Source organism: Marmota flaviventris, chromosome 9 (assembly GCF_047511675.1).
Source record: "Marmota flaviventris isolate mMarFla1 chromosome 9, mMarFla1.hap1, whole genome shotgun sequence".
NCBI lineage: Eukaryota > Metazoa > Chordata > Mammalia > Rodentia > Sciuridae > Marmota > Marmota flaviventris.
This window is the reverse complement of record NC_092506.1, coordinates 13,372,604-13,390,755: the sequence shown is the minus strand read 5'-3', so window position 1 is coordinate 13,390,755 and position 18,152 is coordinate 13,372,604. Positions and strand designations below refer to the sequence as shown.

The 18,152-nt window shown below is 37.0% G+C and overlaps 1 protein-coding gene across 1 annotated transcript; it reads right to left on the bottom strand.

The window, feature by feature from the left end:
- Positions 1 to 13,361: 13,361 nt before the first annotated feature.
- On the bottom strand, positions 13,362 to 14,300 carry LOC139707057 (olfactory receptor 5B3-like). Its single transcript, XM_071617045.1, has one exon. It carries the CDS (start codon positions 14,298 to 14,300, stop codon positions 13,362 to 13,364), a length of 939 nt encoding a protein of 312 aa, XP_071473146.1.
- Between the last annotated feature and the right edge of the window lie 3,852 nt (positions 14,301 to 18,152).

The window sequence follows — 18,152 nt, the reverse complement described above, 5'->3', positions numbered from 1 at the left end:
TGACCATGGTTGCAGATTCCTATCAAATCTTCAGGTCAGAAGAAGACCTGCATACACGAAAAATATTAACACTGATGACCAAAGGTGCCCATTTAGTTTAAGGAAAGGTCATTTTACTCTATTTATTGCCTTCAATGAGAGGCTACCTGATGATAAAGAAATCCAAAGGCCCACCTATCCAAAGCCACATCTATATAATTTGTTAATATTTTTAAATGGCAGCATGCTAATGTTTCATTAATCTCATTAAACTCTCCAGTAATGGAATTTAAATATATATGTAACTTTTTCACTAGAGTGCTTTAGAAAAACGCTCAAAACCCTTATCTTTGTGCTCAAAAAATTCAGGATTTACGTTACTATTACTTTTGTATGGAATATAGTTTTCACTAAAAGTATATATTGAATACAGAAGCTTACCTTGCTCCTTGAATGCGAGTGGCAGTCAATTCTGAATAGTGTGTTTGAAATCAGAAATTCTTCCTTTGAGTAATGCATAGATACTGTTGGAGAAGCTCTATTGCAAATAGCAATCAAAAGGTTTCAAAGTTTTTTTTTTTAAGAGAGCAAAAAACCAGGAAAAAGACATATGTATGGTTTCAGGCCATCAATTTACCACACATTCTCTGTGTGTTCTTAGAGGACTCAATTGCTTTCTCCTTTTTTTGGAAAATAAAGATTAAAAAATGACTCCTTCCACATAGTCCACAGAGTTGTGTTTCTAAGTAGCAAATAAAGGAAAGTACACAAAACAACTTGCTCACAGGTTACTATTTTGAGGTCACTCAGTGCAATTTTTATCTTGGACATTTTCTTTGATGATGGTTGCAGATTCCCACGGAATCTTCAGGTCAAAAGAAGATCTGCCTGCACTAACAAATATTAACATTCATATGAATAAGTGATGACCAAAGCTGACCAGTGTGCAGTCTGGTCCTTTTAAAATGAAATCACCAGGATAACTGCTGGACTTCAGAGGGCAATGCTCCCGACCCAGAGGGGAATTACAGAGATCTGAGCTCCCTGGGGGTGTTCCCCAGGAGGCATCCTCATCCCACTTTCCTCATATTTTGAGTGTACACATATCTATTTGTGTCACTTGTCATTTCTTTTTTTACTTCTAATTAATGTGCAATTTACAAATTGTAATGTGTGCACGGTTTAGTACATGGCTCTAAAAGTGTAGTCCAATGCATATCCATGTTACCACTACCCTGATCCCCTGTAATAAATTTTTCTCAAGTTTATTTGTGGTCACGCCCATCTCCCAGCCTTGGCACCTAGCAAACACTAAGCTCTCAGCTCTTTTTGTCCATATAATTTTAGATGCAGTAATTTTTTATAACTAGAATCTCAGAATACGTCTTTTGTTCTGGCATCTTGAATTTAGAAAAAAATGCACTTGATATTTATTTTCATTGATACTTGTATCCGTGTGATATCTTTTTATTGTGAAGTTATACTCTATCATATGCACTTTATATCTTGTGTTTTCATTTTTCTGTTAATGAATATTTTTGTCCTTTCCACTGTTTGGTGATTTCAAATAAAACTGACTTTATATTTCCCTAAAGACTTTTTTGTGAACATATGTAATACTAAGAAACACTTTCTAACTCATTCTGTGAAGCCAGCATTACCATCATTAAGAAAACATCCAAGATAAAAATTGCACTGAGTGACCTCAAAATAGTAACCTGTTAGCAAGTAGTTTTGTGTACTTTTCTTTATTTGCTACTTACAAACACAATTCTGTGGATTATGTGGGAGACGACATTTTATCTTTATTTTACAAAGAAGGAGTAAGCAAAGACAAACAAAAACATCAAGAAAGGAAACCAGACTACTGTCCCTCTTCAATATTATCTATAGCAAAAGTAATAAAATGCTAAAAAACCAGATCTATAAGCATATTAACCTAATTATAAGCTATTACCATAGAGGACTTATTCCAGGATTGGAAAGAGGTTTCAATATATGAAAAACAATCAATATAAAAAATCAAATTAATATAATGAAGAGAAAATCTCATGAGCATATTATTAATCCAGAATACGTATTTACAAACATTTTACATTCTTTCATGGTAAAAACACTCAGAAAAGTAGAAATAGAAATGAACTGCCACAAGCTATAAAGAATATTTATAAAAACCTACAGCTGATGTTATATTCAAATGTGAAAGGCTGAGAAACAAAGCAAATATTCCTGTTTTTATCACTTCTATTAAAAACTGTACTAATAGTTCTATCCAGAGCTATTGGTCAAGAAAAAATAAGTAAAAGCATCTAATTGGAAAGAGATAAAATTAAAGATATTTTTAGGTGATGTAATCTTATATATAAAAACTCTTAAAGAATGCACAAAAATTTATTAGTTGTTAAATTTATTCATAAATATTGCAGTGTTCAAGTGTCCCAAATAAAAATCAATTGTTTCTAAGTATTGGCACTAATTCCAATTCTCCAATTCAAGAAGGAAATAAAGGAAATAATTCCATTTGCAGCAGCAACTGAATTGAATTAACTTAAAGAAGACATTTAAAGGTGTCTTACTCCAAACAATAATCTAGTCTGCCTGCTCAAAGGACACTCAAATAAACTCACCAATAACTAGAAGTTTTTTTTTTCTCATAAAATAACTTATTGTATTCTTTAATGTTGACACAGGTTACTCCTTTTAAGGAACTCCCAAGTATTTTCAGCATGAGCATCATAAGATGAACAACTTGGCTGGAAGCTCCAGTTCAAGGCAGACTAAATGTTGTTAAATGATGTGAGAGGAGTTGGAAGGGGAAAATGAGTGCTTGGATGAGTGCACTCAGCCTTCTCTAAATTAACTCAACTGACCACAGATCAGTGAATTCTTCACTCATTAAACAATAAGAATCAGAAGAATCAGAGAATCTATTTCCTATTTTTCTCTTTTATTGATAATAATAATTATTATTATAATGATGATAATAGAAAACATGTATTAAGTTCTTATTGTGACCAGACCTTATGCCATGTGTATATATGAAGAAGGTCATGTAATACTTTGAATTCAATGCAATAGATTCTATTATTTTTGTCATTCCATATATGATCATTTTAAGCCACAAGCATTCTACTTTCTGATACATTTTTTTTTTTACAAAAAGTAAACAAGACATGTTGAATAATTGATTGGTTCCATATTTTCTACAGAGAGATGTAAGTCAAAATATAATCACTTCATGTGCCAGAAATAAAGGAAGCTTTCCAAGATTAAAACAATAAAAACTTATGTTGGCCAAAGTTGCAACAATGAGTTATGACTGGAGTTGAAATATGGTTAGTTTATGAAAGTCATGACTGCATAATGGTGCACAGGTATTCTAAAAAGTAACAAAAAATATCAAAAATGACAAGATATTATTACTGACTTTCTTATGAGATCATTGAAAAATATAAAAATCAATTAATTCTAACTGTAACAGAAGGTTTTCTTTAGTTATTTGAATCTTTATTTGGAAAAGTTATAATAAATTCATAGGGGGGCTGGGGATGTGGCTCAAGCAGTAACGCGCTTGCCTGGCATGCATGCGGCCCGGGTTCCATCCTCAGCACCACATACAAACAAAGATGTTATGTCTGCCGAAAACTAAAAAATAAATATTAAAAAAAATTCCCTCTCTCTCTCTCTTTCTCTCTCTTTAAAAAAAAAAAGATGTGTCCACCGAAAACTAAAAAATAAATATTAAAAAAATTCTCTCTCTCTCTCTCTTTAAAAAATATTTTAAAAACTCTTAGGAAAACTGCAATATTGCATTGAACACTGTCATAGTCATTACCTAAAACTGCCAATTATAGTTTGCCACATTTAATTTCTACATATATATGTACAATATTCAAGTTCTTTTGGGGTTTCAAATATTATAATAAAAATTTTCTTCAACTATTTCTACATGCATCACTGAAGTCCAAGGATTCTGTTTTATAGCCACAATACAACAGATTCAGATGTGACCTTGCTGTACTACTAGGAACCAATACAGAGGACATAGGTAAATTTTGTCAATAACAGCAGTATCGTCTTTTATACCATTTTCCCCTGAGAACCTTAATTTACCTTACCTATCATTTTTGATTAATTTTATCTGAAACAGGTCAACTTTTCTTGTTCTTTCACATTTACAACTTTTAATGTATTCACATCAGAATTGTAGACTGCTCCCACCTCAATTCTGGGTCATTTTATTTTTTTTCTAATGACTTCATTTAAGTTTTTCCCAGTGACTGGATTCATGTTATGGGTTTGGAGTAGAAATAGTACATTGATTATGTTTCTTTGTCAATAAACCACATGTACAGAGGCATGATGTGTCCCGTTATTCATGGAGCAAATTTTGAACACCCTACTGCCGAGGCATTTATTAAAGTCATAGCCTGTACCACCCAAAAGTTCCAAAGTCATATGAACTCTCCAAATTGTCACTGAGTATCATTGGGAGTTATAAAATCTTAAGTATATGATGGAATACAAATGTTACCTTAGTTTCCAAAATTTTAGAATCCCATTGAGTTCAAAAGTCTCCAGATGTAAAGTTTTGCATCTGAAAACACTAAAACCAAACCCACATACATACAGTGATCTCATACTAGACAAAGGCACCGTAAACAAACGGTGGAGAAAAGGTAGCCTCTTCAATTGAGCAACCAGAATGGAAGCTATGGACTTCTATGAGTAGACAGATTCACCAAGCACATATGAGTCTATATTTAGAAGACCAAAAAAACCCACCATAAATCTTCTAGACCTCGTAAACGTATTCAGCAAAGTAGCCGGATACAAAATTAACACCCATAAATCAATTCCGTTCCTATACACCAATGATGAATCAACTGAAAGAGAAATTAGGAAAATTATTCCATTCATAATAGCATTAAAAAAACCAATACATTGGAATCAATATAACAAGAGAGGTGAAAAACCTCTACATTGTATACAACAGAACACTAAAGAAATAAATTGAAGGAGACCTTAGAAGATGAAAGATCTCCCATGTACTTGGGTAAACAAAATTAATATTGTCAAAATGGCCATACCACCAAAAGTGCTATACATATTTAATACAATTTCTATTAAGGTTCTGATGACATTCTTCATAGAAATAGAAAAAGCAGTAGGAAATTCATTTGGAAAAATCAGAGGCCCAGAATGGCCAAAGCAATCCTTAGTGAGAAAAGTGAAGCAGAAGGCATCACAGTACCAGACCTTACATTATGTTACAAAGGTATAGTGACAAAAATGGCATGGTATTGGCACAAAGACAGACATGAAGACCAGTGGAACAGAATAGTAGACACAGAGACATACCCACATACATACAGTGATCTCATACTAGACAAAGGCACCATAAACAAATGGTGGAGAAAAGATAGCCTCTTCAACAAATGGTGCTGGGAAAACTGGAACTACATATGTAGTAGCATGAAATTGAACCCCTATATCTCACCCTGCACAAAACTCAGCTCAAAGTGGATCAAGGACTTAGGCATTAGACCAAAGACCCTGTGCCTACTAGAAGAAAATGTAGGCCCAACTCTCTCCATCAGGTTGGCATAGAAACTAACTTCCTCAGTAAGGCTACTAAAGTGCAAGAAATAAAATCAAGAATCAATCAATGGGATGGTATCAAACTAAAAGGCTTCTTCACAGCAAAGGAAACAATGAAGAATCTCAAGACAGAGCCTAAAGATTGCATAGATTGTTCCAACCTTCTTGGTTTCACCAATGTCATGAGGTCTGTTTCCAGGTAGTGGTTAGAATGGTGTGTTCTTTTTTTTAAAATATTTTTATTGATGTTTTAAGAAATGACAGCTGAAGATTTTTATAAGGGAATCATAAAACAGTACTACATGTCATTAGTTTGAAAATGATTCAACTCACTGAGATATAACATAGGTTTTGTTCTCCTCTGAAACATCTATACCATAGGTACCATTTTGAAATCAGCTGACTCATGAGTACAGAGTGTGCCTTTTTCTTCCAGGCTGTGTTCCAACCCTCTTGGTTTCACCAATGTCATGAGGTCTGTTTCCAGGTACTGGTTAGAATGGTGTGTTTCCTTTTTTAAAAAATATTTTTATTGATTTTCTAAACAAATGACGGCAGAATGAATTATAATTCTTATTACACATATAGAGCATGACTTTTCATATCTCTGGTTGTATATAAAGTATGTTCACACCAATTCATGTCTTTATACATGTACTTTGGATAATGATGTCCATCACTTTCCACCATCCTTGGGAAACCCCTGCCCCTCACTTCCCCTCCCAACCCCCTGCCCTATCTAGAGTTCCTCTAATCCTCCCATGCTCCCCCTCCCTACCCCACTATAAGTCAGTCACCTTATATCAGAGAAGACATTCGGCATTTGTTTTTTGGGATTGGCTAACTTCACTTAGCATTATTTTCTCCAGCGCCATCCATTTACCTGCAAATGCAATGATTTTATTCTCTTTTTTTGCTGAGTAATATTCCCTTGGGTATATATGCACCATTTTTTTAATCCATTCATCTACTGAGGGGCATCTAGGTTGGATCCACAGTTTAGCTATTGTGAATTGTGCAAGGAACAGTCATTTTTGTAGCTCACCTCTTGACACAAGACAGCACCTGAGCTACCTTCACTCTCCCCCAGATCTACCATTCACTTCTCTGTTATCCTGGTCAAGTTCATTTCATATTCAGTTACAAGGCTGCCCCTACTGCAAGAGCAGAGCAACAAAAATTGGCAGTTTTCCTCTGTCCTGGGCAGCTCTTCCTGTGCTGTCTCCCATTTTAAATCCCACCCCTCCCAACTGCTTCCCCAAGAGTGCTTCAATCTCCAACACCAGACAGGGGGAAATTGTTTAAGTGGCACATACAATTCCATAATATCAAACCCTACAACAAAACTCCTATTTCTGCTCTCTGTTTTGATTCTAACACTTACCTTGGTCAATTCTTAGGGAAACTGTAAATTCAAGAATCAATCAATGGGATGGTATCAAATTAAAAGGCTTCTTCACATCAATGTTTACACTAAACTTTAGTAGACATAAAAGTTCATAATTTAATCATGGAAATAAGCATGTATATAACTTAAAAAATAGCACCTAGAAAGAACTAAATTATTTTATGTGTGTAGAAAACAGTGATATAGATTTCATGAGATTTTGAAGTTTCCTTTCTGATATAGTCATTTCAATGCCTTAAAATATTTAAGATTAAATAGATTAAAATGTCATTATTCTTGGACTGGGATTGTGGCTCAGTGGTAGAGCGTTAGCCTAGCATGTGTGAGGCCCTGGGTTCAATCCTCAGCACCACATAAAAATAAATAAAGGTATAAAAAATTATATGAAAATAATTTTTAACAAATGCCATTATTCTTTTAATGGTTTATTTTTATCAAGTGATAGTTAAAAGAGATTCACTCGCCCTTTCCCCATCTCTAAACCTAAGCACACGCAGGTGCTGTGTCTGAGAGAGGGTGATGCACTCCTCCCAGTGGCTGTCCACCTATGGGTGTATCCATACCACCAATGGCACTGAGGATGGGTATCACAGGCTCCCCCAGTGATGCCTCCCCACATGGCCATCTGTTCATGGGCAATGCATCACACCCACTTGGGCTGCTGGAGCCCTCACTCTTTCTTGATGGCATTGAGTTCTCCAACCTTACTGCCACTGCATTGCACCCAAATCCAACAGCTACAGCTGAGGAAAAGTATAGGGAGACCATACCATGGCATTCACATGAGCCTTCCAAACTGACAGACACCCTAAGACACATCTTCAGGAGAAAGCCTGCTACCAAGGCCACTGTATAAAACTGGTAGAGACTGATGATCTGCCACGTGTGCAAATAGCAATATAAGGGCACAAATATTATTTTAAAAAGCAAGATGACATGATGCCTTCCAAGGAATATGATAGATCTCTATCCACAGCCCCAAAGGAAAGGACATTGGTGAAGTACCTGATAAAGGATTAAAAGAACGATTTTAAGGAAATTCAATGACATACAAGAGAATACAGAGTAAATGTGACCAAATTAGGAAAGCAATTCATGATCTGAATTGGAAATTTAAGAGAGATCGAGCTTCATGAAAAGAATCAAACAAAGTCTTGGAAATGAGGAACTCAATAAATCAAATTTAAAATACAGTTGAGAACCTCACAATAGGTTAGATCAAGCAGAAGAAAGAATTTCTACATTTGAAGACAGAAGTATCATGGTCAGACCAAAAAGGAGAAAAAGGGGACAAAATAAAATAAAAAGAAAACAGATTTCAAGACATAGTATGATGTTAAAAGCAAATATTTAAAATTTTCAGATCTTGGAAGGCAAGGAAAAAGGGGAAAGCATGTTTTCTCATATGTGACTTGATCTTTATACATTGTATACACATGTCGAATTATCATAGTGTTTCCTGTAATGTACAGTTAAAATTATAATTTAAAAAATTCCTAGTTGTCTTTTCTTTTTTGGGTTTGTAAATTCCAATTCACATTTTTTTAAAAAACCTTTATATTATATTTGATTGACACATAATAATTGTACACTTTTTATGGTGTAAAACGTAATATTGCAGTAATGTGTAATGATCAAATCATTACAAACACTGATCATTTCTTTGTGGCAAAAATGCTCATCTAGCTTTTTTAAAAAAATATGCTATATTGCTGTTAATTATAGTCACCCAGCTGTGCAGTAGAAACTAGAACTTACTCCTCTTATCTAACTGTTGATAAGACTTGTTTTACCCCCAACCTGTCCTTTGCCCCATGTTTCCAAATCCCCTGGAGCCACTACTGGAGTCTCAACTTCTGTGGAATTAACTGTCTGCTATTTGATAGGTGAGCAAATCTCGCAGTATTTTCTTTACTGGGGTCTGACTTATTTCACTTACCATCATGTTCTCCAGGTTCATCCATGTCACAAAAGACAAGATTTCCTTCCATTTTGTGGCTTAATAGGATACCATCATGTATAAACAACATTCTTAAACCATGTGGTAGTTCTATTTGTAGTTTTCTGAGGACTTATTCATACTGTTTTCCATAATGGCTGTGCTAAGCTACATTCCCGCCATCAGTACACAAAGGCCAACCTTTCTTCACTTCCTCTCAAGAACTTGTTATCTTTTGTCTTTTTGCACAAAGCCATTTTAACAGGAGTAAGGTGGTATCTCACTGTGATTTTTGACTTGTATTTCCCTGATAGCTAGTTATGTTGAGCATATTTTATGCACCTATTGATCATTTGTCTTCTCATGAGAAGTATGTACTTAATTTTTTTACTCACTTTTCAAATTGGGTTGTTTTCTTGCTATTGAACTAAATTATTAAAGTGTACTTTCAGCCCTATGTATCTGTGGGTTCCATACCTACAGATTTAAAAAACTGGATCAAAAATATTTGGAAAAATATCAAAGGTGGCATACAAGGAGCACCCAGGACTCACTCGCATCTCTACAAGAAAGAATTAAAACAGCTGAAATGTAGCTGCTCATTGAGATGAGTGACCATGGGAGAAGGTTGGAGTTCAATGGTGGACAGAGAGAGACTTTGGACAAACCCAGAGATGTGAATAATGGAACAGAGAGGGATAGAGAATGCTTGTTAAGAAATGCCTCCATCTCAACCAGCTTGGCAAGAATAATTTAAGGCTCCCTAACATCGATTTTGCTATAATATCCGTGGCATTATCCTCTGTGTTGATTGGATAGGTTACCACCATCATTTGATATCACATTCCAATTACATGTATTTCTTTTAAGGTTTCAATGCCACAAATGAATTTATTGTTTCTATATTTTTCTTCTTGCTTATTTTTATACCCTTCCCACTTATGAGTTTCATCCTCTGCTTTCATTATATGCTTCTGTTTTTGTTCACCCCTCCATTTTTCTTTTCTTTTTTTCTTATGTTCCTTTTCACAGTCTCTGTCATTTAATACTAGTTTTATTTTCTTTAATTCCTGTTTTTTTTCAGGCTCTTCTAGAGATTTACTCCCCCTTTTCACTCTTGGAATACAAGAATTGTAGAGAATGTTTTTAATAATTGCCACAGTCTGGCTGGGCACAAATAACCGGGAGGTCACCAGCCACTTGTAGATTCAAGCAGGAACGAACTTTATTTCTGAACCCACGCGAACGCCACCCATGCGGACTCTCCAGGAACCCGCGAGAGCTCAACCAGAACCCAACGGGAACTTCTTGAACCCACGCGAACTCTCTAGGAACTCTGCGAGAGCTCAACAGGAACTCAATGGGAACTCCGCTGGCTCGCTGGCACCACTTCTCAACCACTCCCCCTGGCAAAACGCCAGGCACCATCCCAACTTGGCTGCGGCTCTCAACAAATAATTTTTAAAGATTTATTCATATGGCTTTGCTGTGAGTGGTTGTTGTTACTGGTGATTCTTGTCACAAAGTGCTGCTAGGTGCTAGGGACTGAACACAGTGCCACATTTTGACTGGCATTTTGACACTTAGATATACCCCCATCCCTGGGCACATATTAAAGAAAAAACAACTACTAAAATTCCTTGTAAAACAATGGAAGAAATATGTATGCCAGAAGATGCACAAATATCAACATAAACATGGGCAACATGAGAAAGCAAGGCAATAAGACACCCTCAAAAGTTCATTACAATTCAATAACTGATTCCACACTCATCAAAGTGGAGGAAGGTCTGGATAAAGAATTCAAAGAGCCGAGAGTTAAAACGATCAATGAAGCAAAAGATGATCTGAGGAAGAAACAAAAGGAGAAAATGTAGGCTACGAAGAGCACTTCAATTGAGAGACAGAGATTCTGAACACGTGTTGTATGCACAGAATGGAGTTTTATTCTGCAGTGGAGAAGGACAAAATTATATCATTTGCAGGAAAATGGATGTAACTGAAGCTTAAAGCTAAATCATCTTAAAGCTAAAAGAGCCAGACTCAGAAAGTCAAGAGTTGTATGTGTTCTTTCATACGGGGAAGCTAGAGAGAAAAAAGGCATCTCGTGAAAATAGGAGGGAAACAAGGTAAAGAAACAGGCTCAGGAGGAAGGAAGGGCAAATTACATCATGTGCATGTGCAAATATGCCACAATGGCGTCCACTATTCCAAATGATTTTTATGCATCAATAAATGTGACCATTGCTAAGCTGCTCCTATCCCCGGCTGTTTTGTTCTGCCAGTTGGCAGCTGTGAGTGATCTTTGTTTGCCTAGGTTCAAAGTCAAAAAATATGTGATGATTCACTGGAAATGGGATTTCTAGGAAATCCCTGGGTTCAAAAGTGGAGAGTTCCAGCATGGAGTGAGAATGCAGATAAAAGTATTTTGGCAAAGCAGAAAATAAGCTGTACTTCCTGAAGCACACCACATATCTGTCTAAAAGGTCTAGATCACAGATGATCACTGCCGTCATCAATGAATCAAAATCCAATGAATTGATACAGCTTGACTTGAACCTGATTATTTTACTCATTCATTTAACAAATATTGAGAATATTTAATACATATTTTAAAGATACTGTGTTAATCAGCTTTTTATGACTGTGACCAAAATACCTGAGAAAAACAACTTAAAAGAGAAAAGATTAATTTTGGATCATGCTTTTGGTTCATGGTGGGCCAGCTCCACTGCTCGGGGCCTTAAGTGAGGCTGGCCATCACAGCAGAGGGTGCAGCAGAGGAAACACCTGCTCAGTGCATGACAATCAGAACGCAGAGAGAAAGAAGGGGTCCAAGGACAAGATATAGTCCCCAGGTGCACAGCCCCAAGGAACCTCTTCTTCAAATCAGGTTCCACCTCTACAGTTTTCAAGCCCTCCCAAAGTTCCTTTTAGAATGTGAATTGATTGATGGATTAACTCACTGGTGAAGGTAGCTCCCTCATGATCCTTCACTTTCCAAAAGCCCCACCTCCGAATGTTGCTGCATTGGGGACCAAGCCTTTAACACACAAGCCTCTGGGAAACATGTCGGATCCAAGCAGTAACAGGTGCTGTTACAGAATTGTGTAAGCAAAACAGATGAATTATCAGTCACAGTGGCTCACATCTGTAATCCCAGTGGCTAGGGAGGCTGACACAGGATATCATAAGTTCAAAGCCAGCCTCAGCACCTTAGTGAGGCCCTAAGCAATTCAGCAACTCAGTGAGACCCTGTCTCTAAATAAAATACCAAATGGGCTAGAGATGGGGCTCTGTGCTTAAGCATCCCTGGGTTCAATGCCTGGTGCCGAAACAAACAAACAAAAAAAGATGAATTGACTGCTCTCATGGAGTTGAAATTCTAACTGGAGATGATAAATAACAAACAAATGAAAGAATAAATACCCAATAGGAAAGTGTGGTGAGGACTACGAGGAATAATGCAGGAATAAGGCAGAGACCCAAATGTAGTGAGGGGAACTTCTACACAGTGGGAAGAGCAAGCCCAAGTGTCCTGAGCGGGGAGCATGCCAGGGGTGGTGGAGAAATATCAAGGAGAACCCGCAAATGACCTGGGGACAAAGACTGGGAGTGACAGGCATTGATGTGACTCCACTGAATTAAGAGTTAATGAGCAGCATCCCAAAGCTCGTACAGAGAGAAAAAGACCGAACATTATCAATATCAGAGCATTTATAAAACAATGTGGATGTTGGGAGTCATATATATAAATTTTAAATTCTTGTATTTTTTCTTCACTTTTATTTATATATGATTATTTTATCCTTTTGAAAGGTGTAATGCAAAAATATAGGTTCTCTAAGATGACTCAGTCAAGGCAGAAATATTAATTCATTTAAGATATTTTAGCTCTGTGTCTCTCAATAAAATATGCCAATAATATGAGCACATATTTACATTTAAACAGTTACTCAACTAATCAAAAAAGTAACACTAGTCATAAATTGATATTTCAATATCCCAACTATTTAAATTATTTGAAGTAAACACTAGCAACCAGTTACCTCCAGATAAAGTCCACTCTCATGTGTATTTGCCAACATGAATTGCATGACGCACTTGTGCTATTGGGTTGTTTTGCCCCATTTTATACGTATTTTAGTAGCCGAATATAACAGAGGAGATGCATATAGAAAGTAAATAAGTCAACTCACCATAATCATCATTTTAACAAGCATAACAAAAACATTGTATATTTCCTTTTAGCCAACCTCATTCAGGTATTATATTTCCAACATTTGTTTCCTTTTTCTTAAAAACAAAGGTTTGAGAGTGAAGGGTGCCAGATCTGGAATTTAACATGAGTGTGGGTCTTACAACCTCACTGGGTGCCCAGAGAACATCAGAGAGGATTGGAGCTAGATTACCATGCATGCTACCAGGTTCAGCTCACAGTCCTAGGGAATATTTCACCTTCTCCACGACCTTCTTGAATGCACTCTTCACTTCTTTGTTCCTCAGGCTGTAGACCACAGGGTTCAACATGGGGATGACCATGGTATAAAACACAGATACAATTTTGTCTGTGTCCAGGGAGTGACTGGAGCTGGGCTGCAAATACATGAAGATAAGAGTCCCATAGAAGATGGAGACAGCAGTGAAGTGAGAGGCACAGGTGGACAGAGCCCTCTGGTATCCTGTGCCTGAGCGCATCTTTAGGATGGTGAGAAAAATGAACATGTAAGATATCAAGATAACAAGGAGAGCAGAACAGATCACAAGGCTGGCTGCATATACAAGAACCATCTCACAAACATGTCTATCAGAGCAAGAGAGAACCATGACTGCTGGAACATCACAGAAAAAGTGATGCACCACATTGGACTTACAGAAGGAGAGACTGAACGTGTCCCCAGTGTGGATGGAGGAATTCAGGAAACCTCCAAGGTAGCAGGCTGTAGTCAGACACACACACACACTTGTCGTCATGGTGGTGGTGTAGTGCAGGGGCTTGCACACTGCAGCATAGCGGTCATAGGCCATCGAGGCCAAGAGAAAATTTTCTGCAGTAGCAAAGGCAGCAAACAAGAACATCTGAGCAGCACAAGCATTGTAGGAGATAACTGTGTCTCCTAGAAGGAGCCCAGCCAAGACCGTGGGAGTGACAGCTGAAGAGTAGCAGATGTCCACCACAGACAGGTTCCCAAGGAAAAAGTACATGGGAGTGTGGAGACGGGAGTCCAGGAGGATCAACAGGATCATGCCCAGGTTCCCAGCCACATTGATGAGGTAGATGAGGGTGAACATGATAAAGAGGGGCACCTGTAGTCCTGGGGCATTGGTGAGTCCTAGGAGGATGAACTCTGTCACTTCTGTCCTGTTCTCCATCAGAGTTGTTTGAGAATCAGGAGTCGCCCTGTAGCAAGAAGAATGAAGGAACAGAGCATAAAATGCAGGAGAGATTTCAGTGAGATTGACATGTTTTTGTACCATAGGAATTACACATCACAATAATATTTTTTTACAATATTCTCTATATCTAAAACATGAGGCTTACCATTAAATTTCTTAGTTGTTTTAAAATATATTATGCGTATTCACTATCTATAGAGCTTCAAGATGTTGAATGAAGTGTCACCAGAAATCATCTCTCCATTTAAAAAATCTTATATATGTGGAAACTGAAATTTTGAAAATTCAATGAATTAGCCAACATGACAATTCTGGAATTATTAAATTAACCAAATTATCTTTTCCTGTCCTAGTAAATTCATAGACTGCTGTGCAGCTAATGTGCCAGGAATTACTCCAGATACTTTTACATCTATATTCCCTGATTTCTCCACAAGTTTATTAAGTTGAATAGTTGTTACTTTCATTTAGATTTTGAGACACCAGAGGTTGAGTAATACTTTCATGTTTACAGAAGTATTAACTCGTAAACCAAACTTTAGTCTCTGACAAAATATTTATCTGGTTAATTGATCTAAAATTAAGTTGCAGTTTACAATTATTCAATGTTTCCATTGGGCCAAGCTTAGAATTTGGAATGTCACAGTGAATAAGCTGAGAGATGTATGTAGTGGAGTGATGAGAAACCTGGGGCATCAGAGGTGTGTATAAGCAGCATAGATGATTCTGGCAGGGGAGGACATAGCATCAGGTACAGAGCCTGGGCTCTGGACAGAGGCACGTGTCCCACCTACATTTACAAGATCAGAATCCTGTTACTCACCTAACTTCCCTGAGCCAGATTTTTTTTTTTAAATCTACTACAACAACAAAAACAGCAAAACAGATAATTAGTCCTCCTTCAAGATGTTATTGTGAGACAATCCATTGTTTTTTTAAATGAGTGGAATGTGATTTGTTTAGCACAGCTGGCCAGCAGGTAGCTGTACTATTCTTGTGCAGAAGAAACACTGGCCTGTATGTGGTTTGAGAAATGAGGGTGACAACACATGGGACTTCACCTTTGGACACAGTCTGAAGTCTCAAAACCTCCCTCTTTGGCTTTCACACACTAGGCACATGGATTTTATGCACCCTCCAGTAACAGGCACTCCCCTGGTGGTCTGGCTTTCTGATTGGCTGCTCTGTTGATTCCATGTGAGCTGTTCTTTTTCCTAATGTTTTCCTGAAATTTGTATTCCAGCCTGAGTTGAGCCTTTCTCTTTCTCATTTCTGCCATGTCATGATTAAACTGCACATTTTGAGAGTCAAAAATTCATAGTTTTTGGATTACCTTTAGCCTGAAGTCCTGTTTTGGTGGAAAGTCTATGCTTGAAAATTTTTATTTGAATGTTTTATAAAATAGCAACAGTACTTTTAAATCTTTTTATTTGAATTTTGAGCCTTTAGAAGTATCTCCATCTTCTGCCAACTTCTGTTTTCTATTATTCTCCTCCTACTTCATTCACAACTACACCTGACAAGCCTAGACCATAAGGGCTGATGTTTGTCAAACCACTTCTAGTATCACAACATATGAAAAGAGCTTTGTATATAAATATGCATTGACTCTGTGTGTATGTGTGTGTGTGTGTGTGTGTAAAGTAGGTATTTTTATAATTTATTTTTTGCCATGAAGGCAATGGAATTTATGAAGTTCAGTGATATTCTATAATTTCAAAGCTAGTATGAAAAAAGATTCAAGATTTGATATTTAAACCCTGTTTCATTCCTACTCAGAAGCCATTGCTTTTACCCACATCACTGTCTACATGGGCAGATGAGCCAATAATATAAAGATCAGATTATGGGATTTGGGGGGAACTTAAAATGAAATTCTAATCTTACTAAAAGTCTTACAGTTTTTATCTTGGAGGTTTTCCTTGACCATGGTTGCAGATTCCTATCAAATCTTCAGGACAGAAGAAGACCTGCATACACGAAAAGTATTAACACTGATGACCAAAGGTGCCCATTTAGTTTAAGGAAAGGTCATTTTACTCTATTTATTGCCTTCAATGAGAGGCTACCTGATGATAAGGAAATCCAAAGGCCCACCTATCCAAAGCCTCATCTATATAATTTGTTAATATTTTTAGATGGCAGAATGCTAATGTTTCATTAATCTCATTAAACTCTCCAGTAATGGAATTTAAATATATATGTAACTTTTTCACTAGAGTGCTTTAGAAAAATGTTCAAAAATCCTTATCTTTGTGCTCAAAAAACTCAGGATTTATGTTACTATTACTTTTGTATGGACTACAGTTTTCACTAAAAGTATATATTGAATACAGAAGCTTACCATGCTCCTTGAATATGAGTGGCAGTCAATTCTGAATAGTGTGTTTGAAATCAGAAAATCTTCCTTTGAATAATGCATAGATACTGTTGGAGAATCTCTATTGCAATTAGCAATCAAAAGGTTCCAAAGTTTTTAAAGACAGTAAAAAACAGGAAAAAGACATACGTATGGTTTCAGGCCATCAATGTACCACACGTTCTCTGTGTGTTCTTAGAGGACTCCATTGCTTTCTCCTTATTTGTAAAATAAGATTATAAAATGTAGTCTCCCACGTAGTCCACAGAGTTGTCTTTCTAAGTAGCAAATAAAGGAAAGTACACAAAACAACTTACTAACAGGTTGCTATTTTGAGGTCACTCAGTGCAATTTTTATCTTGGACATTTTCTTTCATGATGGTTGCAGATTCCCACTGAATCTTCAGGTCAAAAGAAGACCTGCCTGCACTAACAAACATTAACATTCATATGAATAAGTGATGACCAAAGCTGACCAGTGTGCAGTCTGGTCCTTTTAAAATGAAATCACCAGGATAACTGCTGGACTTCAGAAGGCAATGCTCCTGACCCAGAGGGGAATTACAGAGATCTGAGCTCCCTGGGGGTGTTCCCCAGGAGGCATCCTCATCCCACTTTCCTCAGGAAGAAGCAATTACACTTCCTGTTGGGACTCAGCTGGATATTTTGAGTGTACACATATCTATTTGTGTCACTTGTCATTTCTTTTTTCACTTCTAATTAATGTGCAATTTACAAATAGTAATGTGTGCACGGTATTTAGTACATGGCTCTGAAAGTGTAGTCCAATGCATATCCATGTTACCACTACCCTGATCCCCTGTAATAAATTTTCTCAAGTTTATTTGTGGCCACGCCTATCTCCTACCCATGTATTTTGGATAATGATGTCCATCACATTCCACCATCCTCGATAACCCCTGCCCCCTCCCTTCCCCTCCCACCCCTCTGCTCTATCTAGAGTTTGTCTATTCCTCCCATGTTCCCCCTCCCTACCCCCACTATGAGTCAATCACCTTATATCAGAGAAAACATTCTGCGGAAACAATCTGTGAGGCGAATAGAGAGCCTACATCTTGGGAGCAAATCTTTACCCCTCACACATCAGATAGAGCACTAATCTCTAGGGTATATAAAGCTAAACACCAAATAATAATAATAATAATAATAATAATAACAACCCAATCAATAATTGGGCCAAGGACCTGAACAGACAGTTCTCAGAAGAGGATATACAATCAATCAACAAATATATTAAAACAATATTCATCATCTCTACCAATAGAGAAATGCATATCAAATCCACTCTAAGATTTCATCTCACCCCAATCAGAATGGCAGCTATTATGAAGACAAACAACAATAAATGTTGGTGAAGATGTGGGGAAAAATGTACACGCATACACTATATGCATATTGGTGCAGCCAATACGGAAAGCATTATGGAGATTCCTTGGAAAACTGGGAAT